The sequence below is a fragment of the Sceloporus occidentalis genome, unplaced genomic scaffold (genome assembly GCF_023333645.1).
Source record: "Sceloporus occidentalis isolate IW3139 unplaced genomic scaffold, rSceOcc1.0.p SCAF_4, whole genome shotgun sequence".
NCBI lineage: Eukaryota > Metazoa > Chordata > Lepidosauria > Squamata > Phrynosomatidae > Sceloporus > Sceloporus occidentalis.
In genome coordinates, this window is record NW_028316984.1 from 132,080,812 (window position 1) to 132,106,659 (window position 25,848).

At 41.2% G+C, this 25,848-nt stretch overlaps 1 protein-coding gene across 1 annotated transcript; it reads right to left on the reverse strand.

Moving 5' to 3' along the window:
• Positions 1-2,879: 2,879 nt before the first annotated feature.
• LOC149314626 (astacin-like metalloendopeptidase) lies at positions 2,880-25,848 on the reverse strand. Its single transcript, XM_089523126.1, has 11 exons — positions 25,774-25,848; positions 25,620-25,644; positions 22,575-22,715; positions 21,065-21,182; positions 16,892-17,070; positions 14,065-14,146; positions 13,116-13,243; positions 12,275-12,390; positions 8,247-8,472; positions 7,686-7,804; positions 2,880-3,107 (listed from the first exon to the last, which is right to left on the reverse strand). The coding sequence occupies exons 1-11, from the start codon at positions 25,846-25,848 to the stop codon at positions 2,880-2,882; spliced, it is 1,437 nt and encodes a 478-aa protein (XP_089379252.1).

Sequence of the window (25,848 nt, forward strand, 5' to 3'; positions counted from 1 at the left end):
TAAGCTTTCATAGATTTGATCTACTTCCTCAGATGCAGCTCTTCTGCAGGTTGTTCTTAATGATAGCACAACTGTAACGACAAATCAACTTTGTTACTTGGGTTTCTTCTCATGAAAACTATGCTTGTGGATTAAAATGGTCATCCCTAGACCAAATAATACAAGATGGTATTTTTATGTTGTAAATATCTGTATCTGATGCTGAAAGTTAGTTGTTGTTTTTGATGCTGTGTTGCTCCAAACACAAAACTCAGGCCAAGTTTTAATGGTGTACATTGTCATATCACATCTTCAGCATCCAGTACTAGTGAAATGACTTTATATCTCTTCCTCTCTCACCACATTTCTCCTTGGCACCAAAAACCTGCTGCACAGATTTCCCTAGGCTTCTAGAACAGTGTTTTAGGGGGCTGGGAATTATGGCTACTGGGAGAAACAGCAGGATTGATAATTGACAAATGACCTCACTCATTAAAGTATACTTAAAGATCTTGAGAAAAATATTACAAAAAGACCCAAAAGAGCATATATAAATTTCCAGTTGCCCTGTTGGTTTAAGGAGTGTTTCCTAAAGGAAATCCTATATAATCCAAGTCCAGTGGCAGGGGGAAAGCCATATGTTCCTCAGTAGCGGTACATACATTCTGCATTTTGTAAGCACTCAGTTAAAACTGAGGCACCTTATGCAGTATGATTATGCAAGACCTTTAACATATATACAATGATCATATATTTATATGTAGTAAACACACTGCAGTAATACTATAAAACACAATACATAGCAAAATGCTATAGTAAACTATATATCCCGATCTATGTCCATTCTACTAATGATAGTCACTGTAAGATTCCCCATTCCGACCTGATCCTGTCCCGTGCACGCCCAGGGCAAAAATGGCCATGCGATAATCTCCTATAATACATTAATTTTTTTTGGGGGGGGGGATAATGGGTATTTCAAAATGTTACTTTTATATTCAGAGTTTGTTGGAAAGTTTTTGGAAAAACTGCATCTTGGATATTGATTTTTGGAGTTGATCCTTAGCTGGAATATACAGTTCACTTCTAGTGATGAAAAAATATTGAAGCGGCTTAAAAAAAACTCGGGAAGTAGTTGTCTTTCCACTACCATTGCTATCCATTTACTATCTACAGTTTCCACAATCTGTTTACTGTATTGCTGCAACTATTAATGTGTGGACTATTGCCTATGACTTCTGGAAATATATTTCTGAATCAAGGGTTGTGAAGATCTGAGAGAGTACATTCCACTTTCATCTGTTACCTGTCTACCGTTTGTGGAACAATTTGCCATTAATGCTTGTGGAAATAATTTCACTGCAACAGAGGTTGTCAGGACCAGAGGATGCACATGAGCATAGTTTGGGATATATAGTTCACTATAGCACTCTGTATTGTGCATTCTGTGTTTTATAATATTACTGCAATGTGATTACTACATATAAATATATGATAATTGAATATATGTTAGAGAATATATGCTATTGTTTTGGTACATTGTTGTGATAAAGTTCATTATATTGTCAGTTTCTCCTTGCTATTCTTTCTGTATTTGTTGTGAAATCCTCCTGTTTTGTGTTCTCTGTGCAAGACCTTTGCATGAGATTTTGAAGAAGTTCTGCTATTCAGAGAGAAGATCAGTTCCATTATCATCAGTTCTATTAACTTAAATGATAAATGATACAATCAGCATCTCTCTATATAAATGGCAGTAAAATGATGGAAATGCTTGAAATGATTAGAATAGGGTTGGGGAGTAAATTGTGTTGCCTATGACAGTAGAAAGACATGAGATTGAGATTGAGATTATCCTTTATCACAACACAACATACATGGGCAGGAATATGTGTCCCCAAGGTCATTTGGAAAGCTCCACACCGCCTTCTGATTTTTATATTGCAAATGTTCCCCGGTGCCTCCAGATTGTGTGGGAGGCAATTTTGCCACCTTCCCAGCTGTTTTAGAAAGTAAACCAGAAGGGGACCACAGTTCTCATTACAGCATGGAAGGTACTTGGGCCACATAAGTGTGAGGCAGGTTCACATTCAGGACCAGTCACCTCAGGCAGCTGGCGTTTGATATCAGATTATTGCCTGGCAGCCTATTAATACTGTCCTATGTCCTTTTTGGTTGTTGCAGAGGGATGACTTTTTCAAAGCTAACTACCCCCCTCATGTAACATCCCCCCTGGTCCTTCAATCCCATTTTGCTCCTGTGAACCCTCCCTCCCATAGCCATTTAGTGACTACAGGAGAGTGCAAGAAGCTGAAGACGCATCTGGCTATGTGCCCATACAATGAGGAAGGGTATTTCCCAGGACCGGGGGGGGGGGGGGTCTTTCAGAAGTCCTATATATTTTTGAATGCACTAAATACAGCTCACCAGCACATTTAAAGCCTATGGAGGCTGGATCTCTGCAGAGGAAGGTGAATATTGCAGGAGGAGAGACAGGGCACAGTTCTGCCTCGGAACACCTTTTTGCTACATCTCTCCATCTAGTATCTTATTACCATTAATAGGTTAGAGAAGATGAACATGTGTGATATTTAGGTCAGTGGCTACTAAAGTAAACTAATCAAACTTTGCAGGCATCTCCGACTCTGCTGTAGGGACCAATAAGTTGTAGGCTGGCCAAGTAGACATTTGCATCCTTGGTTACTTAATATTCCTAATGTTGTTTCACTTTATGCATTGTGTCAATGTAGATAGTTTAGCAGAGTTTTTTTTTTTACATTTGACCATACTTATGGTTACAAAATGACTCAGAAATCCTTCCAGACAAAGATGTTGTAAAATAATTCTCTTTTTTAAAAACCATTTTTATTAACACAAAAAATGTCATCCATTAGCAACAGTACTTAACTGATTGAGTAGTCCAGTCTGAATCCAGAAAATTCAAATGCGAAATCAGCATAAAATTCTATACGCAGAAAATTCCCACTAGAAATGAAAGATGGGATTTTCATCTTTCCACAGAAAATGCCCACAAGTGGAGAGTGATTTTGGCCACCATCACGAAGGATAAGTCTGTCGTATCTGCATCCAAAGATATCTTCCAGTTCAAAGAAAGCTGTTCTTAGGAATATCTAAGGAAACCACAAAGGGAGATATGGTTATCTAGTTATAGGATTTTCAAGAAATATAATTATCTAAATTCAGTATTGTAGTAGGTATTAATACCAGCATACATTTAGCTATCTCAGAATCATAGAGTTAGAAAAGATCTCAAAAATGTCACCTTGTCAGATACAGGAAAATCATTGTCAAGGTTGTAGTATAACAAGACAGATCTCAAGCATTTTGAATGTAATTATCTAACCCATTATGTCCTAAAGCAGTGGTTCCCAACCTGTGGTTCGGGACCCCTTTGGGGGTCGAATGACCCTTTCATGGGGGTCGCCTAAGAAAACACATATTTAATTACAATTATGAACTAGCAATAAAAATAATTTCATAGGTTTGGGTCACCACAACATGAGGACCTGTATTACAGGGTCGTGGCATTAGGAAGGTTGGGAATCACTGTCCTAAAGGAAGATCGGGTGCAAACAATATTATTTCTACAAACAATGAGGTCTTAATGCATCTGAGAAAAAGTACCACAAATGTATGTTTCAAAGGAATTCCCATTTGGCATTGGGGTCACCCAGCAATCATTCTGCACTATCAGGCTAACATTGGCGGGGTACAGACGGGCAGGGGAAGACGTCTTGGAGGTGTATTCTGCTGAATACGGAGCCTCCAGACCGCCTGCCCCGGGGGCGTGGCTCAGGTGATGGGGCTTCCACATGGGGGGCAGTGAAGACGCCTCACCTGGGGCCGTTTCTGACCCGCAGTTTCCATACCGCCGCCTCGGAGGACACTGCAAAGAGAGAGGCAGCTTCTGCATGGGCGGCCAAAAACGGGGCTTTTTTTTTCTTTTGCCGGCTGGTGGATGCGCAGCTGCGCAGCTGCGGCGCTCAGCATCAGTGGCAGAAAGCCTATGTGCACATTTAAAGCGCCCAGGCCCCTTTAAACTTTTTCCCTCGCCCTGCCCAAGAACAATGGTGCTCTCCTGCCAGCTGGTGATCAGCTGGTGTTGGCATCCTTGTCCGCTTGCACATTGGTAGTGTCACCAGCATCATGGATGCCTCCTCTCCTTTGGTCCCCACGCTCTTGCTGAATCTGCAATGCACAGCCACAGCTGTCGCTGCTGCCACCACTGTCCCCCTGCCATCCCCCATCACCTCCCTTGTACATATGTAAATATTTAAAGTTTTAGGGGTTTTTTATTGTTAGGTGAAAATGGCACAGGAATGTGTGTAGGGGTTCACTTTAAATTCCAAACTTTCCCCAATTCTAGAAGCGCATGCGTACATGTTGCTCTAGGGTTAGGGTTAGGGTTACGAGCATTAAAATAGAGTGCAGCTGTACTGCAGCTTCCACATCTGCATGGCATCTGACGCTCTAATTAGAGCCTCGGTGCAAACTGCGCATGTTCTAGGACCACGACTCATTATGCGACGCAGCAGACACGGAGCTTTTAAATGGGCAACTTAAATTAGCGGCGTAACAATTCTGGCGTACCGATGCAGCAGCTTATAGACGGAGCTGCGCAGCTGCGCAGTATATAGAAAAGAAGCGGGGAAAAGCAGCACCTTTTTAATGCCGCTTCTTCCCGCTTGGGGCGTGCGGGGGGCGTGTTCATGGCGGCATTCAGGTAAGGGCCGTCTGAAGGCTATACCTTCATGACGTCATGAACACACCCCTTTTTGCCCGTCTGTAACCCGCCATTAATTTGTTTAATAGTGTAAAAGTCAGCTCTGAATATCTTACATACATACTTTTCCATCAAGAATAGAGGCTATTTGAAAAAGAATCACTGTACATGAGATTGATCTTTTTTTCCTGTTACGTGTTGAAAATTTTATGTCCTTGGATTTTTTTTTAAAAAAAATATCAGATCCATATGGATATTTCAAAGTCATCTGTCTTTTCTCTCCTTATGTCAGCCTTCCTTGTCCATGTATGGACAAGACTACATTTTCACAGACACCTTCAGGATTAATGGGAGGCACAGTGCCAATTTAACCCCTCCCCCCAAAAAACACCCTTCGTTACTGCAGCCTGTGGCTTTGTGTAATCCAACTAACACAGCCATTTCTCCCATGCCATGCATCATTTTCAGTGAGAAATCATGTGGTGAAAAGAGTAGCTGTTTATATGACACAACATGTACTGCTCCAAAATCACTTTACCTGGGAGGATTCCTACTGAGCTTTGTAAAACTGCTTACAAATGAACACTGATAAGATATTACTGTGAATTTTTGTTTGTAAGTGGGATATGAAACAAAATGTTTTCAGAGTAGAGTGCTCCTGTGTCAAGTTCCAGCCAGCTGGCTGTGCCCTGTTCCAGGCTACTCCACTCTATTCCCCCTCCCTTTGGTTTTTGAATTTTCCCCTTCTTAACAGCCATCCAGTCTTCCATGGTGACTACATAGTCTTGGTCTTTTCTAATTGGGTTGTTTTTGGGCTCACTCCATGTTATTTTATACATTTTCAAACTGGTGGGCTTCCACGATGGTTAAGGGAGACTCAACCTGTACCACCATCCATCACCACATGAGGCTTCTTCTACAAAGGTAGTTTCATTCTGAATTCTGTCCAAGATCCATTCTGACTGAGTTTGCTATTAGTATGTAATTTGCATCAGCTGTGTTTAAAGAGATATTGAGAGGCAAAGCTGGGCAATAATTGTGTACAATGCACAAAGTTAATTTCCCCTGAGATATGGGGCATGCTTCGATGACATTTTAGAGAAAAATGACAAGCTGCAGACAATTTGGGATAATTATTCTAGCCAGTATTCAAACACATAGCCATGTTCATCTTTAGCAACATACAAAGGAATATTGTAGCACCTTTTGAGTTGCAGAGAAAGAAGTTTGTAGCATAAACTGTTTTAGAGTCTTATCACACTAGACAAATCCCAGGCAGAAATGTGGGATGTTTTTCAGACGTGTTTGTGCCAAAGAGCAATAATGCAAAAATGAAGCAAATGGAAAGTCGACAAAAATGACACCTTTTTAATTTCGGGAAGTTCCCAAAGGTAAAAAGGTGTCATTTTTGTTGATTTTCCATTAGCTTCATTTTCGCGTTATTGCTCTTTGGAAGAAACGTCATCTGAGAAACATCCCACATTAGCAGGTTTTTTCTACTTTTAAATCCGGTTTCTGACAGGGATTTGTCTAGTGTGATAAGGTCCCTAGATTCAAAGCTGTTTTAGAATCAATCTATTTAATAATAATAATAATAATAATAATAATAATAAAATTTATTTATATTCGACCTCTCTACAAAAGGCAATCGAAGCAGCTTACAAGATTAAAATGTACAGTCCGAACCCTCAACCCACCCACCCTTAAAATACAATTAAACAATGTAGAAATTAAACATAAAACATATTTAAAAACAATATATTAGCTGTGGTGAAGTCAGAAGTCAGCAATTAGATTTTCCTTCTATTAGCCGGAGAACTATTCAGGAAAGGCCTGCTGGGAGTGATCCGTCTTTATAGCTTTTAAAAAAACTATTTAGAGTGGTAATGTGACGGATCTCGTCCAGCAGGCCATTCCACAGTCTTGGAGCAACAGCTGAGAAGGTCCTCTGGGAAGTCGTAGATAGCCTTGTTTTACAAAGCTGTAACAAATTTTCCCCCGAAGATCTAAGTGTGCGGGGAGGATTATATGGAAGGAGGCAGTCCCAAAGATAGGTTGGACCCAAGCCATTGAAGGCTTTAAAGGTGATCACGAATACCTTGTACTGGGCCTGGAAACTGATGAGCAGCCAGTGGAGTGATCTTAAGATTGGTGTTATATGGTCTCATCTGGATGCACCAGAGACTAATCTGGCTGCCACGTTCTGGACTAATTGAAGTTTCTGGACCAAGAACAAGGGTAGCCCCATGTAGAGTGCATTGCAGAAATCAAGGCGTGAGGTTACCAGCACATGTACTACAGTCTTGAGGTCCCTGACTTCCAGGACAGGGCACAGCTGGCGTATCAGCCGGAGTTGATAAAAGGCACTCCTGACTGTCACATTCACCTGATTTGTCATGTGAAGCGACGAATCTAGGAGCACCCCCAGACTGTGAACACAGTCCTCTGAGGAGAGTGTGACCCCTTCTAGGACTGGAGGTTGTATCCTGATGCCTGGGTAAGGAGCCGATACCATAAGTACCTCCGTTTTGTCTGGATTCAGCTTCAATTTGTTTTCTCTCATCCAATTCATTACTGCTTTAAGACAATCATTTCATTAGGTGTGTGGAATGGAGTTCTAGAGGCAGACATGATGTGAGAAACAAGGATGTGCATAGTAATATAAATGTAAAATGTGGAGTGACAAGTTCAGATTCAGTGATGATATGGTCCTAAAAGCTAGTTAGAGATCAAAGGTAGGAGACTGGATCTACTTTGAGCCCTGGTGGCACACTGGTTGCACTGCCTGTACTGCAGCCACTCACTCACAAACCACAAGGCTGTGAGTTCAATATCAGCCAGGGGCTCAGGGGTAACTCAGCCTGGCATCCTTCCGAGGTTGCTAAAATGAGTACCCAGTTTGTGGGTACTCAGTGAAGTGTTTTTTTTTCTCTGAAATGCACACCCCCACTGCACTGCCCCTTACCCTGCTTCCTGCTGGAGCACTGATAATCCATCGACAAGCTTGGTTTGGTGGGTATCTTCCAGGAAATTCTGGGGAAGTGACTGCTCCAGAAGTGTTGATGAATGTTCCTCCACATTTCACTGTGACAAGAAGAAAGAAAAGCTACAAAGCTGCTGCCCCATGGAACTAAATAAGAAAGAAAATAAATCAGGGAAAAGCCAGCAGAGTCAGTGGGGAGTGATAATGGGAACTGCAGCCCAACAATATCTAAAGAGTTGCATGTTGGTCAATCATGCTCTACTAGACAATGGAGTTGAGATGTTATCTCCTTTTAATTCAATGGAACTTACCTTTGAGTAAACACACTTCAAACAGGGTTCTGAAATGCAAAGATGAGCACCTAATATGCATTTTGATGGGGTTGGACCTGACAGCAAATGGATTAGGGAAATTTGGAGAACAGAACATCAGAGAAAAAGCCCAAAATTAAAATGTGCTGGGGACAATGTTCTACTAATAACATTTGTTTGTGTCTCACGCACTAATAATTTTAGTTAGTGATCACCAATGAGTTTTTCATACCATGGGTATAGGAGGCTCTGAAACCTGTTGCTGTAGTATCCTCATCACTCACAAATTCCACAAGCATTGTGCTTCCAGAAGCCATAACTGCAGGCAGTTGCCCTATCCCACAAAATCTATCAACGAGAACACGGGCATTTCTATTGATCCCATCGTAAATGCGAACATAGTCAGAGGAACAGTTTGGGGATGACTGGAAATCAAAAACATGAAAATTCAGAAAGACCTGAAAAGAGAATAAGAAAATTGTCTTTTAAATTAGTTTGGCCCTGACTCTTCTCTTTCATTCTTACATGGTCTTGAGCCAAAGGCTTTTGAATATGCTTCCTTTGCCATAAGGATATTGCTGAAACACAGCCTGTCAGTGAAATAATTCCCATTTCATACATTCCAACTGTTGGCAAAGACAGTCCTGATTGATCCGATGTCATGCCACTTTTTTTCAGCTGCTTTTAAAATGTTTCAATTTCTTTCTCTCCATCCCACTTTCCTCTTTTGCCCTCAACGTTTTTCAAGTACTGCAAGGTGAATTCAAAATGAAAGTTTAGTTTGCATTCAGTTAACTCAGTAGGGGAAGAGGAGACGAGGGGGAGGAATCTTGTCCTTCACAGTAGACTCAGGCAAAAGCAATCTGCTGCAGCTTCTCCTAGCTTGTGTGTTCTTCCTAATTAATAATGTTTGCCATCTTGATCATATTCTAATGTTGCTTGGCCATGTACAGCCTTATTTTCATGCCTCAAATGTTGAAGGGCATGCCATTCTAGTTGTAACATACATAAGAAGTACTTGCCATGTAGCTTTAATATCATGCATGCATACAAGATCACCAGCATTGTGGCCTGAGGATGTATAGATGTGTAGAATGTCAGGATAATGGCAGGCTGGCCAGAAATAATTATCTTCTGTACTACTGATCGTTATACTGTATCTAGCTTCAAAGTCTATTGACTGCAGTTTTTAAAAATTCAAATAAATACAGTTAAAAGGATGTGAAAAGTTGTTGTTAAAATGCAATGAAACTTATTGTTATTATGTGCTGATTTATAATCCATTCATGACCATTCACACACAGAACTGCAATGATAAACTAAACCTAGCTGTTTGTTTTTGTGACTCATAACAATAGCTTGTTAAATTACTAAGTAAAGTGGCAAAACAGCAATATACTATTCATGGCAAAGACGACATCAAAACAAACAATAAATGCAATTAGTATAGTTCTTGCACAGAATGTGTTGAGCATAGCAATCTTTCAATAACTGTTGTCAACAAGAGCTGATGTGTCAGATAATTCAAAACAGAGGCAGTAAACCTTAAATGGGGTAAAGAAAGAACACTGAACAGTATATTTTAGAGTGAAAATTAATGCTGGAAAATAAATTCAAACAAAGAGTAAATTGCACTTTGTTAGGGAAATTATGTCTGTGTTCTTCTTTGATCCTCTCCATTTCCACCCTCAGTAGCCTCAGTTATAGACACTGTTAGAATTAGACTCTAGGAAAGTCTTGCCTCCAAAGCACACTGTGCACATTTTCAGTTGTAAACTGTGTTTCTAGCTTGCAGTGGCTCACCAAATATCCCCCTCTTTCACAAATCAAATCAGTTTAAGTGGTTTAAAACAATAATGAATTTTAACAGGTTACAAATATATACATGTACGTTTGGGCAAAAAAATAAATTAGGCCACAGGCTTCAGTAAGAAGCCAGGTTTTAGCTTGGTTAAAACATGATGAAAGAATGGGCCTCCCAAGATGAGGGTTTTCCCCAAATGAGGTGTCACAGCAGTGGAGGCCCTCCCTTCTATCCCACAGTGTATTATTCCACAGGTGGTAATAGAGGAGGGATCTTCCAACAGATTTCAGTCCTTGGGGAAGGGTATATAGGGAAACCTGCTCCTCAAGCCAGTGGCATCATTAGAGGGTTTGGGCTGCACTGTGTGACACCCAAGTTAGAGGGGTGACACCTGGTCAGGCTCTCCTGCCTTCACTGCAGTGTCCTAATCTACTCATGAGGATTGGGATACTGCAGTGCACCCCCCCAGCAGCCCCAGCACTTCAGCATCCCAGCACCACTACCTCAAGTATAACTATCCCAAGCTGTTTATGGCTTTGCATTTCATCCAATACTACCTGAGGTTCCAACCAAAGGCTTATTAGCCACAAGTGCAATCATTTCAGATCGGTGATACGTGGTCTCTATACAGTGCTCTGCTCAGCAGTCTCTCTGCAGAGTTTTGCAGAAACTGCAATCTCCATGTTGCCTTCATGGGCAAACCACACAGAGTAAATTTCAGTACTCCAATCTGTAAATTACCTGCACAAAGACTACTCAGAATAGATGATTCTGAAAGTATGGAAATGGTACATAAGGGTGTTACTTAAGGGTGCAATGTAAAATGGAATGATTGTTTACTATGCTCTTACCTATACTAAAATTATACATTTTACAAGTGAGCAAAGGAGTTATGAACAAAGCCCATGTTTCTGAGAAGGTAAATAAAAACTGGATAAATTCTGGTACTAAAATACATTTTAAAATGATTAAATTAGGAGGTATTTCACCTTAGAGTAGCAGTTACCTCCTTTTTTCATTGATCGTTAATATTCTAGTACATGATATATCATTTGTGTGTACAGAATCATAGCTTCATCAGACTACAGTCCTGCTCCCCCCCAATGTGTCAACAACAAAAACAAAGACTACCTTTTACCCTGGATCAGAACCTGGATTAACCACGAGAAGTTCATATTCACCTCAAATCTCTCACAAGCGAATCTGAGGCTTTCACATCAGTTGAGGGGCAAATGCCCCTTAGCGTGGGTCATTTGGAAGCAGAGTAAAAGCTGTATCTTTTGGAAAAAAACAGGTCCAGCAAATATGAACTTGTCCCCAGTCATGATCGGGTCAAGTTCAGGGGAGGGGTTTAGGTCAGAGGGAGGGCAGAGGGTGGAACATGCCTCCCCTTCATCAGGGTGATGGACGAGGAGGAGGATGAAGCTGGGGGAAAGAAGGGGGCCATGGAGGGCAGCATTGGGTGACGGAGGAGGAGAAGGAAGGAGCCGGAGAAAGGGTCAATTCAGGGCAGGTCAAAGGGAGGGCAGGGAATGGAGCAAGCCTCTGCTCTCGCAGGCAGCTTTCTCTCTCTCTCTTTTATTTTTTTATTTTTGACAGACTATGTGCATGCTTTTTGCTACAGGTGGATACATATATAGATAGAATGTGTGTCTGCTTGTGCTACTTTTCCTTTCATTTCCTTGCTCCCAGCATGGCACATTGCAAAAGGCTTTTGTTCTAAATTATTTTTATATGCAAATGCTACAATGCGAATGTTAAAATGTTTCTCTTTCCATTTGGCAAATTGAGACAGAATGCTTTTGCTACTGTATGTGTCTGTAAGGAATTCTAGGGTGACTGAGGGAAAGCAAAGGATGCAGAGATGCCATTTGGGGTGAGGAATTATTATTATTATTAATATTATTATTGTATGTGTATGAAGCATTCTGGGGTGGCAAGGAGGGGGATGCAGAAATGGCATTAGATTGCATTTTGGGGTTGAAAACGGAGGCAGGGGAAGATCCATAATCTGTAGTGACCCAAATACACACAGCACACACATACACCTGGAAGTTTTCAAATTTGACAAAATATGCGCACACTCCCGCCTATTTTTTTTAAAAAGGGGGGGAAAGCACACATCCGATTGCCCAATGGCTGTAGGAAATGTCACCTTGACGAAAGCGGAACTGAATTTGAATCACAGCAAAGGCGCCTTCATTTTAAACCAGTACCTGCAAATGTGAACTCTCTGCAAGAGCTGCAAGGGCATTCAGGGTTTAATTGCCCTGAGGTAAATTTTTAGTGGGCACTTGCTCCTGGAGGGATTCGGGGGGGGGGGGGGGGGAGACCCGATTCTGCCCAGTTCCATCCAGTGCAAATAGGTGAGTCTGAATGGGGCCGTCATCTTTCCCCAATATCTGTATCCTATATTCTTGGCACATTAACGCAAGACCTACTTTGAATAATCTTACCTTTTCTTCTGGAATTCGTATCAGCCATAGGCATATGATATTGTTAGGGTATGATTGTGGGTAATTTTCAGAAGAGAAACTGCCACTTGGCTTATGTAGCACGGTGCTACAGGCATCTAGAGAACAGAACAAAACAGGGATATGGAACATGAGATGTGCCAAGGAGAAAACATACATATAACATCCTGTATTGAGAGGTTAATCATTGGACCAAAACACACTGCAGAAATAATCCAGTTTGAGACCACTTTAACAGCCCTTGTTTAATGCTAGGGAAACCTGAGAATTGTAGTTTGTTTGTGGCACCAGAGTTCTCTGACAGAGAAGGCTCACAAAACCACAGTTCCCAGAATACCCTAGCATTGAGCCAAGACAGTTAAAGTGGACTCAAACTGGGTGCAAACTGGATTATTTCTGCAGTGTGTTTTGGACCATTATTCACATAAATCAAATTCACCTAATAGCATATCTGTGGTATAACCTGGAATCATTTCTAGAGTTTGTGGATTATAGTTCCTAGATTCTCTCAGGCAACATGGCCCTTGGTTATGTTAACTAGAAATTTCTAGAAGCTATAGCCCATAATGTTAACTTTCCAATGCTCTGGACTTGTAACTGCAGGTTGTTGCCACCTCTGAAGGGTTAAGGCTTATTGATAATTGTGAAAGGATTCCAAAAATGGTTTTTTGGAGGAAAAAAAAAGAAACAGGTTAAATGAGGTGTCAGTCACATGAGAGCCAAATGGCTCAATAGGCCTGACAGCAATAGCTGGTGATTCCAAGTGCTTTAAAATCTACTGTACCAAATGAAAAATGAACTATAAAGTATTTATTTTACTCACTGCAGCTATAGAGCTTGTTTATTTTTTTCACATCAAGATTGCTCAGCCCAACTCTCTGACCAATTGGTACTGATGCATTAGGGATGGGGACAATGGTTGGCTTTCCAGCAGTATTAGAAAAATCATACCTGCGGAAAAGAGGAAAAGATGTGTTCATTAGATCTCAACTGGTAATTCTATTCTAGCAAATATTTCAAACAATATTTGCATAGCAACCATCCTGAAAAACAATTGATTACTGGGAACATGCAGCAAGAAAAAAGATCACAGAAAGCAGATTGTCTGTATATAGAGAAGTCATTTCTGTTCAGCAACAAAAATGTACCTCTATTCTTTCATCTAAGTAATTGATAAAGATGTTGAATAGCACTGGTCCCAGAACAGAACCCTGTGGCACCCCTCTGCTCACTTCTCTCCAGGATGAAGAGGAGCCATTGCTGAGCACTCTTTGGATATGGCCGGTCAACCAATTACAAATCCCATCTGCATTGTGTAGCCCACATTTCAATAGCTTGTTTGCAAGAATGTCATGGAGAACCTTGTCAAAGGCCTTACTGAAGTCAACTTATGCTATATCCACAGCATTCCTTTCATCTACCAAGCTGATTATTTTACCAAAAAAAAAAAAAAAAAAAAGGTCAGATTAGTCTGGCATGACTTATTTCTCTGAAACCCATGTTGACTTTCTGTGATGTTTAACAATCTGCTCTAGAATCTTTCCTGGTATTGATGGCAGACTAACTGGACAATAATTATTCGGATCTTGTTGTTGAGGAGCATGCATGCCTTGCAGAATTGTACACATTGCTCCAGAAAGTGACAGATACAGATAAATTAAAAATGTGCATAAGAGCAAATGGGTCTAAATTTTCAAAAATTGACCTTTTCCTTAAGAATAATTTTCCTAAGCAATTTAGTCTGAGAAGAGATGACCTTACACAGGACTTACGGGGCATAGTGCATCACTGAATCATAGTCATAGGGGAGATCCAGATTGGTGGAGTTCACTTTCTCAAAATTCCCCCATTCTTCTATAAGAGATAAAAATAAATAAATTAGGTAAAAGAAACAAACGCATGGAGAGAAGATAAGGGAGGATTGTTATTTAAAACATCCTTATACCACCCTTAATTTTTAAGAAATTCAAAGATACTGTAGGTTATAACGCAAAATAAATGAATAATAATGAAAGAGCAGCTGATGATAATAAAAAGTTATGACCCTCCAAAGGTTCTCTAATATCATCGTCAAGATCAAACTGAAGGAGGTCCCAATACATGTGGGAAAACTCCATTAAATAAAACATTGAAGCATTGACAAACTGTTGGTGAAGAAACATTTCTTTTTTGCCATTATTATTTCTTTGCTATTTTTAACTTACCAAAAGTAGGTATGATAAGGAGCTACTATCTGAATCTGATTAGATCTGCTTCAGGACTTTGGCCATTCACATACTACTTCTCTCACAGACTGATGTGTGTCTCCACAGAAAATTAAGTAGCCAACTGGAATCCAAGGGGATGTTCTTTAGATTCCACAAGTTTATAAATGCAGAACATTGTTCATGGCTTAGAAAAATCTACTTTTGGGGTTAAAACTTTAAATATCTGAAGCATGGTAGGCACCTTGGTGACTACAATTCCCAGAATATCCTAGCAAGCATGGCTGAGCTATTCTAGACACTATAATAGAAAAATAAAATTTCAAGTTCTGGAATGTCGTATTGTGCATCAGCCCTGCAAAAGGGAGTGCCAGCCCTAGTTCCATTTAGCAGTTACCCCAGCTTCAAAAACACTACAAATCTGGTTTTCTCACTGTGACCCAACCTTTGTATACAATCTTGCTGCTGGAGCAATTGCCAGGAAGACTTTCTCAATACTGAGCTTGCAACTGAAGACACAGAGAGCTACAGGTTACAGCTGATACAGAACTGTAGATGATTGATTTCTGAAAGGGTAGTAGACTGACAGAGAACATCATGGGCATCACCAGTATAATATTAAAAGACAGAAGGAGTCTTGAAGAATTTTTAGGATTAGGACTTTTAAGACTAACCAAGACTAACCAATTATTTCTTCACAAACAAGTCCATTCTTAAATTTGCCACAAGACTCTTTCCTTCTTTTTATATTTGGCCTTCCTTATTCGTGGCTTCTGAATCTACAGATTCAACCAACCACAGCTTGAAAATATTTCTGGAGGTGGAAGTATTCCAAAAAATGAATCTTTTTATATTCATCATTTTAGATACTGTAATTCACACCATTTTACTTTGCCATTTTATATAATGGGACCAACATCCATGGATTTTGGTATCAATGAGAGCTGATACCAAGGATCTACTCTATAGTGAAATGGATTAACAAAGCTATCTCTTTGAAAATTTTATTGTACCTTCAGATTGATTCTGACATATGGCAACCCTATCTTAAGGTTTTCTTGGCAAGATTTGTTTAGAGGGGGTTTGTCATTGTCTCCCTCTGAGACTGAGAGAGAGGATTTGCTCAAGTGGCTGAGGAGAAATTTAAAACCTGGTCTCCTGGAGTTGAAGTCCAGCACACAAACTACTGCAGAACACTGGCTACCCTGAAAATTATTGTAATGTATTCAGATGCATTAGTTTGTCAATTTCATCAGTTGTTTTCCCTGCCTAATTCAAAGGTCTAGTTTTAATCTATATAGAGCATAACATGGCTCCTGCTTTCAGTACCACAAGGTGTTTCTTTTCCCATATAAACCTTCATGCTTATCAACATCTCAAAAGAGAAGAATCTCCTTTAAGCATGCTGAGAAATATGAGATAGTTGGACCCAGTACTTGGGGATTCAATACCTAAAGGAATTCTATCCATATGACTCCTGTCTGCATTTTCCCCCCGGGAAAAGTTGTGAAACCTTTACATGTGGCCATAATGTTATAGCCATACCTTATAATGTTGCATAGATGAAAAGCGGGTCATGGTTGGCCAAATACCATCAGAGAGTGGTCCAGATGACAAAAGTTATTAAGGTGGATGAAGAAATAAGCGAGGAGAAGCTGCAGCAGTTCACTTTAGCCTTAGCCTACTGGGAAATATAAGATTTTCCTCTCTCCTCTCCTCCCTGCTGAGTTAATTAAATACAAACTACATTTGCACTTTGAACTCAATTTGCAGCCATTGAAGTAAGTCAAAGAGAAAGGGGAGAAGTTGGAAGAGGAGAGAGAATTTGGGACATTTTAAAAGCAGCTGAAAAAGTGAGACAACAGAGAATTACTCTGGATTGTTCCTGCCAAATTGGGGCAGTGGGAGGATATAGAATCATAGAGCTGGAAGAGGTCACAAGGGCCATCCGGTCCAACCCCCTGCCATGCAGGAACTGTCAATCAAAACATCCCCAACAGAAGGACATCAAGCCTCTGTTTAAAGACCTTCAGGGAAGGAGACTAAAAATTATATTATTAAACATCTCTGCTTAATCCTCTATTCCTGTGCTGTGAATGAACTGTGCATGTGTGTATGTGCACTCACATCACCTATTAACTTACAACAACCCTATGAATTTCATAGGTCTTTCTTAGGCAAGGAATACTGAGAGGTGGTTTTGCCAATTCTTTCCTCAGAAATAATTACTTGATGTTATTTTATGTATATTGTTTAGCCATTTATGTTTACATTGTTTTAATGCATATAATATCCAGAATGGTTTGACAGATAAAAGAGAAAAGATAGAAATAAATAAATCGAAATGTATGCCATTAAAGAGTTAGAATTGTTACTTCAGCACAAACTGACATACCTGCTACAACATACTCCCAGTTGATTTTAACATACTTATCTCGGTCACTTCGAGCATGTTCGTGTAGGAAACCCAGTGCGTGATTGAGTTCATGCTGAATTAATCCTTTGTATATACAGCCATATTTTGCCAAACCCAAATGCTGTCTGCCTCCAATTTTTCCAAAGTAAGACCAACATCTGAAATAGAAAAAAACACAAAGTAGTATCTTCACTTAAAGGATATATAATATATATACTTCTTGGAATGGCTTTTAAATGTCTTTAATTTTATAAATATTTTAATCCTTTTTTTAATCATAACCTTTTTGTATATTTGTTTTACTTGTATTTCTTTTTGTCCTGTAAACTGCCTTGAGTCTCAACTTTGAGAGAGTACAAATAAGGTGATGATAGATAGATAGATGATAGATAGATAGATAGATAGATAGATACATACATAGATTAAAGATGGTGGGTAGGTAGGTAGGTAGGTAGGTAGGTAGAGACCCAAGAAGAATCAGCACCTGCCTAATTTGTGCTGGTAGAGAATTTACTAGGCTTTATTCTCAGTCACCATGTGTCCGATTAATTTTTTAAAATGAAATAATTCTAAACATAATAATATGGAAATCCTACGCATATATTTACTCAGAAGATATTTCCAGCATATGCAGCAGGGCATATTTCAAAATTAGTGTGCAAAGGACTGTGGCCTAAATGGTCTTGTTTGCCAAATTAAGCAAGGCTCTTGGTTTAATTAAAGAGAACACACCAAAGGGGAGGCAGAAACAAGAAGAAATCCAAAAGGTATAGGAAGCTAATAGAAATCTCAATTTGTACTAAGTAATAAACGCAGGAGACTGTAAAACAAATGCAAAAAAGTGCACTTTCTAGTGTTATTTCATAATGGATTTTATTTAAAAAGTACTGAATTGCTCCTACAATATCAGCAATTTAAGCATGTTGTTTGCTGTGTGTTTGTAACAGAAGTCTCTAAAATAGGGGTAGACAATTGTGCCTGGCTTGGTGGCAATATTCTGCTCCTGGAACCTTGCCAAAAAATGCTCCCTTCCAGTTCACTTCTTTTTCCCCCCAATGGATATTATTTGATATTTAAACAGTATGAGTAGTGCCTGCAACCTGTTTATCATTTGATTTGCTGACTAAAAGGGGGAGAGACTTTGGGGACTGCATGTGGTCCCAGTGTCATATTTGGCCCATCCTTGCTCTAGACCACTGAGATATCAGAATCAAATTTGGTACACACATTCAAAGCATCATTCCTTATTTCAAGTTCAAATACTGTCTTGATCCAAACACTCATTTTCAACATGGAAAGCAAAATAAAAAATCTATTACAATACAATATCTGACTACAAGATAGTGCTATTAGAATGAGAGTTCACATGTAAATTTATAACACTGTGCTGTATTTTGATTGCCAGCGTTATATAGAGGCTGTAGTGTTGGACTATGGTTCTGGAGATCAGGGTTCAGTTTTGGGTGAGTTACACTCTTTCTGCCTCAAGAAGCTGGCAATGGGAAACCACTTCTAAAGAAACTTGCCAAGAAAACCCTATCATAGGGTCACCATATGTCAAAAATAACATGGAGGCACACAACAACAAATGCTGTCTTTCAGGTTCAACCCCCCACCCCACCCCACCCCATTTCCTACATCTGTGTTTATGGACATAATGTCCAAATGATGTGGACTGCAACTCCCAACAACTCTCCCTATTGGTAATGCTGGCTAGTGTGTTGCTGGGTACTGCAATCCAACATCATCAGGAGGGCTGCCTAATTCTCACCCCTTCCGTAAAATACAATATCATACAACATATCCCTTGAGCATTGCAACTGTTCTTGTGTACCTTCAGATCATTTCTGACTTATGGAGACCCTAAGGCAACTCTGTCATAGGATTTTCTTGTCAGGATTTGTTCAGAAGGAGTTTGTCTTTGCTTTCCTTTAAGGCCAGAAGAGTGTAACTTGTCCAAGGCTACCCAGTGAATTTCCATAGAATCATAGAATGATAGAGTTGGAAGAGACCACAAGGGCCATCCAGTCCAACCCCCTGCCATGCATGAACTCTCAATAAAAGCATCCTCGACATGGGATAAGACATGGATGGTGAGCTTAGAGAGTCCAATAGGACAGAGGCAGGAGGCAAGGTCAGAAAACAGACTGAAATCTAAATACAGCAAGGCATAGTTCCAGGAGTTCAACGGGCCAGAGGCAAGAGGCAGATGGCCTTATTACACGTGGGGGGTTTGCAGCTTAGATCCGTAGTCACGCCTGTTCTAGCAATGTGAATTCACGTTAAAATGTGATGTTTTACCACACCTGGTTGCTTTTCCGTTGCCCTTCTGAATCGAGGGGGAAGCGGAGTCTGTTCGATTCCAGACAAGTCACGTGATGCGGATTCAAGCAAAGCATGGTGAGTGCACATTGTATTACCACACCGGAACATACTTTGAGGGTTCAACGATTTGAATGGGCACCCTTGCGCATGCTCAATGGGGCTCTGAATGCTGTCCTCCTTCCCTGCCCCCTCCTTAGCTGTCATCCTTCATCAGGGTGAAGGAGCAGTCAGGGGATGATGGGATAGGTGGCAGGGTGAAGGAGAGGGGTAGATTGGGGTGTAGGAGCAGGCAGGGGATGATGGGATAGGTGACAGGGTGGCAGAGAGGACGAGATGGGGGTGCAGAAGCAGGCAGGGGATGATGGAATGGGCGGCAGGGTGAAGGAGAGGGCAGATCGGGATGTAGGATCAGGCAGGGGATGATGGGATAGGTGGCAGGGTGGCAGAGAGGATGAGATGGGGAAGCAGGAGCAGGCAGAGGATGATGGGATAGGTGGCAGGGTGGCAGAGAGGATGAGATGGGGATGCAGGAGCAGGCAGGGGATGATGGGATGGGTGGCAGGGTGGCACAGGGGACGAGATGGGATGAAGGAGGAGGAGGGGGTGAAGGAGCAGGATTCAGGGGGCCAAGGGGGGCAACATCGGAGTGATCTTCCACACCAGACCAATCGAAGTGAGCTTAGAAGCAGATTTTGGTGAATTTGCTTGTTTCTGAATTCATCAAAATGAGGAGTCAGTGCAGATTGAATGCGGAAGCACCTCGTAAGAACCCCCCATAGAAAGCAATCACATGAGATAACACATCACGTTTTAGCGTGAATTTGCATTGTTGGACCCGCAGTCACGTCAGACCTGAGCTGCAAAAAGCTCCCAAAACCTCAGTGTGATAAACACCAGGGTCAAAAAGCAGACCAGGCCTAAAGACAGCAAGTCAGAGTTCCAGGAATGCAAGGTGACAGAGGCAGGAGACAGACCAAGGTGTAAGCAAGAAGACAAGACAAAATAAAACCAGAGAAGCTAATGCAGCCCTTAAATGGCTATTCATGCAGCTACTCCAGCTGCCCTGCATCAGATTGAGCCTGCTATTCCTGTTGGCTTAGCCCTGATCCTTCTAGGACTCTGGCATCTCAAGCTGGGTCGTGCAAAGACTTTGGCAGTAGGACTCAAACAGGCAGAGATCCCATCCTGTGATGACTTACATGGGCGGACCCTTACGGAATGTCTTTGTCTTTCCCTTTCTAGCTATAGGGCCATAGCCAGACACTTCTGGAGCCCACTGGTCTCCAACAGCCACTGATGGCCATGGAGATGAATGCCCTGCAGCAAAATGCCAAAAATAGTTAAGCTGCTGTTCTGCAGCACAGACACAACCTTGGCTGTGCTAATTAATAGCCAAGTGTAAATCAGCACAACTGGCCTTTTTATCCTAGAATTTTCCTCTTAAGGCAGACCATGTTCTTACCTGTACTTTTGCTGTTTTAGTCTGACTCTACAAAATCCAAAGTAACCTCCCCTCCCTTCAAAGTGAGCATGTGATGGTCCTGGCACTGCTTCCAGGGTAGGACTGCCAGCCTCCCTTAGCTCTGTTTGGAGGCTGTTATCTCAGCTCACCTTTCCCCCTTATTGAGCTGAGAAGGCCTCCTCCAAGTAAGACATGACATTGTGCAAATACTGCAATCTATGTAAGAGGGGGTTGGTGCTTCTGGAGGATCAGGACTGGATCAGAATTTCAAACATTTACAACTATCCAGTTTGTGGGATCTATAGAAGTCAGAAGGTGCATATTTCTAAGCATGAGCAGTGGATATCAGGGAAGATTAAACTTACGTATTTCCAGTGATAATGTTTATGTAGTCATGTTCTGTTGTGTGGTTGATAAACCGGATGCATGTCAGTGTGACAAATTCTTGCATAGCTTCCACTATCACAAGCCTCTGTTCCATAGCTGAAAAGAAATATTATAACAGAGATGAAGGAGTAACTAAAATGCCTTGCATTACATCAATACAGAAAAAACTCCCTCCCTTTTTGAGTTTACCCTAATGGTATAATGGTATATGTGTTATTTGCTATCGCTCCCCCTTTATTTGAGCAAAGATACCCAGGTATAGCATACACTGAGCTGGCTTATTTGCCTTATATACATCTGAAAACATTTGTTGTCTTTCATCCATTTGATAAATCTCTGCAGTTTCTTGCAGCTGGTGCCACCATAAACTTGTTGCCTTTAAGGTGCTACCTGGCTCTTTGTTGTTCATCTCAATTAATCTGAAAAATGTCTAGTCCTTAAGATGACCTGTCTGGTGCTGAACACAAGCAATATAACAGAAGTCAACAGAGATGACATAGTCATAATTTTTTGTTAGCATTTGATGGCAAATGATGGTTTGTTTTAAACCTTCAGCTGAATTATGTTGTTCAATTGTCTATGGCTGCATCACTGATGTTTTAACTTTCAGGTAGTAGCTGTATTAGTCTCTTGCAGCAAATTCCAAAAGGATCTTGTGGCATCCTACAGATAAAAAAGTTTTATTCATCACACACTTTTGTTAATGGCAGCTCCTTTTTAAAAATTGTAGGCTTATATGTTTTAATAACAATAGCAATTGCAAGTACATTTCTATACTGCTTCTCAGGGAACTCAGCAATCCCTAAGCAGTTTACAATGGGTAAACCAATTGCCCCCTACAAGCTGGGTACTCATTTTACTGACCTACGAAAGATGGAAGGCTGAGTGGACCCTGGAGTCCTGCAGGACTGAACTCACAACTTTGTGGTTGTGAGTGGCTGCAGTATGAGCATCTAAACAATACGCCACCAGGGCTCTTTCTTTAAGATGATATTGATTATTATTATCCTATTTTTAATGTGTATTTCTTTGCCGCTTTAAGTCTTTTTATGAAAATGTGACTCAGATATAAAAACAGCAGAACTTAGGAGGTCTCACAGACCTAGGATTTTTTTTTTTAAGATATCAATTAATGTGGGCCAGAATAGTCACTTGAGATCCCATACCTGGGATCATCATGGTGTAGTAGTTAGAGTGATGGATTGAGACTTAAGAAATCCAGGGTTTAGTTTAGGTTCTATAACTTGCTCACATTTTGGGCCAGTCTCTGACTCTCAGAACTAACTTTCCTCACAGGAAGGCTATATGGATAAAATGGACAGGAGGAGGAATAGCATGTAAAGAGCCTTGAATTCCTTCCTTCATGCTTCATCATTGATTATGCTAGAAGTTGAAGTTCAACAACATTGGGAGGATCACAACAGTTTCAACCCATATGTAGAGTTTAAATGTGCAGCTTGTTTATTGGGAAGCTTAGAAGTGACATACAAAACACTGTAGAGATTTCAACTGGAATGCTGACCAGTCCATCTGGTGATCGAGGCCAATAGCACTTCCCACTGCATCTCATGGCACTGCGCTGGATTCTTTTTCTGTAGACTACATCATCATGATGCAAATCCCTTTCTCCTGCAACAAGAAAGTGGTAGAGGGAGAAAATGTGTGTGGGGTGTGTGTGTGTGTGTGGGGGGGGGGTGTTGGGTAATGAGAATTGAAACATGTTTATTATTCATTTATTTATTTTATTTATATGCCATCTGTTACCAGAACAGGATCGAAGGCAGCTCACAAAAAATGCTTAAAAACAACAGCAGTCCTAAACACACTTCAGAAATAATCCAGTTTGAGACTGCTTTAACTGCACTGACTCAATGCTAGGGAATTCTGGGAACTGTAGTTTTGTGAAGCATTTAGCCTTCTCTGTCAGAGAACTCTGGTGCCACAATAAACTACAATTCCTAAGATTCCCTAGCACTGAGTCAGGGCAGTTAAAGCAGCCTCAAACTGAATTAATTCTGCAGCATGTTTTGGACCAACAATAAAACAGAACAAGTTTAAAGCACAATGAAAACACCACATTCAATATAACAGTCAAAAAGATGAAATGCTTAAAAATACTAAGTTAAAAATGCAGTATAATACCATTTAAAACATTTCAAAGCAAATACCCCGATAAGAAGCTTCCTTGGGCGCAATTACAGATTAAAAGGCTGCTTAAAAAGAAAAAGTTTTTCCACTGACTGTTTTTCCTAACAGTTAATCAAAATGTTATTTATTTGATTAAAGTGGCCCAAAGCCCCCAGAATCCAGTAGACATGCTGGCTGAGTACACTGGGAGATGTGGTTCAAACAATACATTTCTCAATATGTTAACCTATTTAAACTAAAACAGTAAGCCATGATGTTAAGCTGGGCTTCATCACAAATAGAGTGGGGAGGACACAAAACACCAGATATCAATATGTGGAATACTGCATCCAGAGAAAGAAAGAGAGATTGAGAGAGTGGGGTGTTGTGGTTTGAGCTTTGGACTAGCAAAGCTCTAAACACCAAATCCTTGCTCAGTCATGGAAACCCACTGGTTGACCTTGGCCAAGTCACTCTCTCTCGGCCTCAGAGGAAGGCAAAGGCGAACCCCCTTTGAAGAAATCTTGCGATTTCTGTCTCAGTGAGTGAGAACTGCAGTTCCCATAACCCCTTGCCATTAACCATGCTGGTGGGGCTGATGGGAATTGTAGATCAAAACATCTTGAGGAACAAAGGTTTGCTGCCTTTCCATAGCTCTTATGGCACCATCTTCTCAAATCTGTCTTAAGGTTCATTGCTCCTTTCTGATTTAGACCAGAATTCACTTGAGCAAAAACACATTACATGTAGCCAGCTTCAATATTATTAGAAACAGGGACGGGATACAAACCGCCGCTTCGCGGCGCTTCCCCGCCGCTGCCGTTTGCTCCGTGCGGGAGCTGCAGCAGCCAAACCGTGTGGCTCCCGCGCGGAGCAAAAAAGAAGCTCCAAAATGGAGCTTCTTTTGGAGTCGCGTTTGCGACGTAGCGAGGCGCCAGGGGCGCACTCGCTACGTCACAAAGGACGCTACGCGTACGGACGCTCAGCATCCGATACGTCAAGATGGCTGCGCCCGTATGAACAGGGCGCCGCCATCTTGTACGTATTCAATACGTATTAGGGTTAGGGGGGTGCGGAAGCACCGCCCCTTCCTAACCCTAGTACGTATTGATGACGTACTATTTGGCAGTTTGTATCCTGCCACCAATAAATAATTAATACAAACCTCCACAGAATCCTTCCTCATTATGATTTACTTATGAACAAACAATTTTCATGAAGTAACTAAATACTAGAATTCTTAAATTCTATATTTTTCCGTCTTAACATGCTTGATAAATTTATCAGGATAGTATACATTCAATAGTGATGACAACTTCACAGAAAGTAATCCTGAATACAACACAATGGCGGGATACAAACCGCCGCTTTGCGGCGCTTCCCCGCCGCTGCCGTTTGCTCCGCTCGGGAGCTGCAGCAGCCAAACCGTGTGGCTCCCGCGCGGAGCAAAAAAGAAGCTCCAAAATGGAGCTTCTTTTGGAGTCGCGTTTGTGACGTAGCGAGGCGCCAGGGGCGCACTCACTACGTCACAAAGGACGCGACGCGTACGGACGCTCAGCGTCCGATACGTCAAGATGGCTGCGCCCGTATGAACAGGGCGCCGCCATCTTGTACGTATTCAATACGTATTAGGGTTAGGGGGGTGCGGAAGCACCGCCCCTTCCTAACCCTAGTACGTATTGATGACGTACTATTTGGCGGTTTGTATCCCGCCAATATTTTATTAAGATCAGCACCTTTTATTAAGATCAGGGTTTTAAAGACTGTAAGGGTAAACTTTGGGCTTTTCTCCTCCATGGGTTCCACTGAAGTGAACATGAACTGGGCAAGAATGTTACTATACCGTGGTGCAGTTCCCATTGATATCAACAAAGTTTGTGCTGGAGAGAAACTGCCAGAGCAAGAAATGATGGCCCTGGTGCATTAAGTCTGGAGCACAGATGCACAAGTCACAGCATAAAACAGAAGCAACCTACAGTAGCCCTTCTATATTCAGAGGAGATCCGTTCCAGACGCCTCCCTCAGATACCAGAATCTGCAGATGCTCAGGTTCTGTTATCCCCGGCTTGCATGTGGCCGCACCACCATTAGGGATAGCACCAGTTATCCCATGGCAGCATGTGCATGCAACCACACTGCCATTGGGGACTACATAACGTAATGGCACTGAGGCCACATGCATGCACCACCACAGGACAATGGGAATGTTCCTAATGGTGGTGCAGCCACTTGCATGCTCTGCCATTGGGAACAATGCAGGCATGCCATCCACAGATGCTTGAATCCATAGATGGCAAGTCTGTAGATTCTGAGGGCTGACTGTATTCTAATTTGAGGACTACCATTATGGCACTGGAACAAACTGGGAACTTAACAACTTATAAAGTTATTATAGATAAATCTTACCTATGTCACTGTTTTCTTTGATTCCCTGCAAAAGAATAAAGATATCCTTAGTAGGTAATATCAATAAATGATGTTCAATTATAACAAAGAAGCAGAAAGTGATATCTTCAAGTGAGAACTCTAGATAGCATCTTCAGCTACACCAAGGACATACCTGGAAAGGTTTGCCTACTGTATGTGTCTGAAAGAACACCAGTAATATAGTGGTTGACAGGCTTAGAAGTTTCAT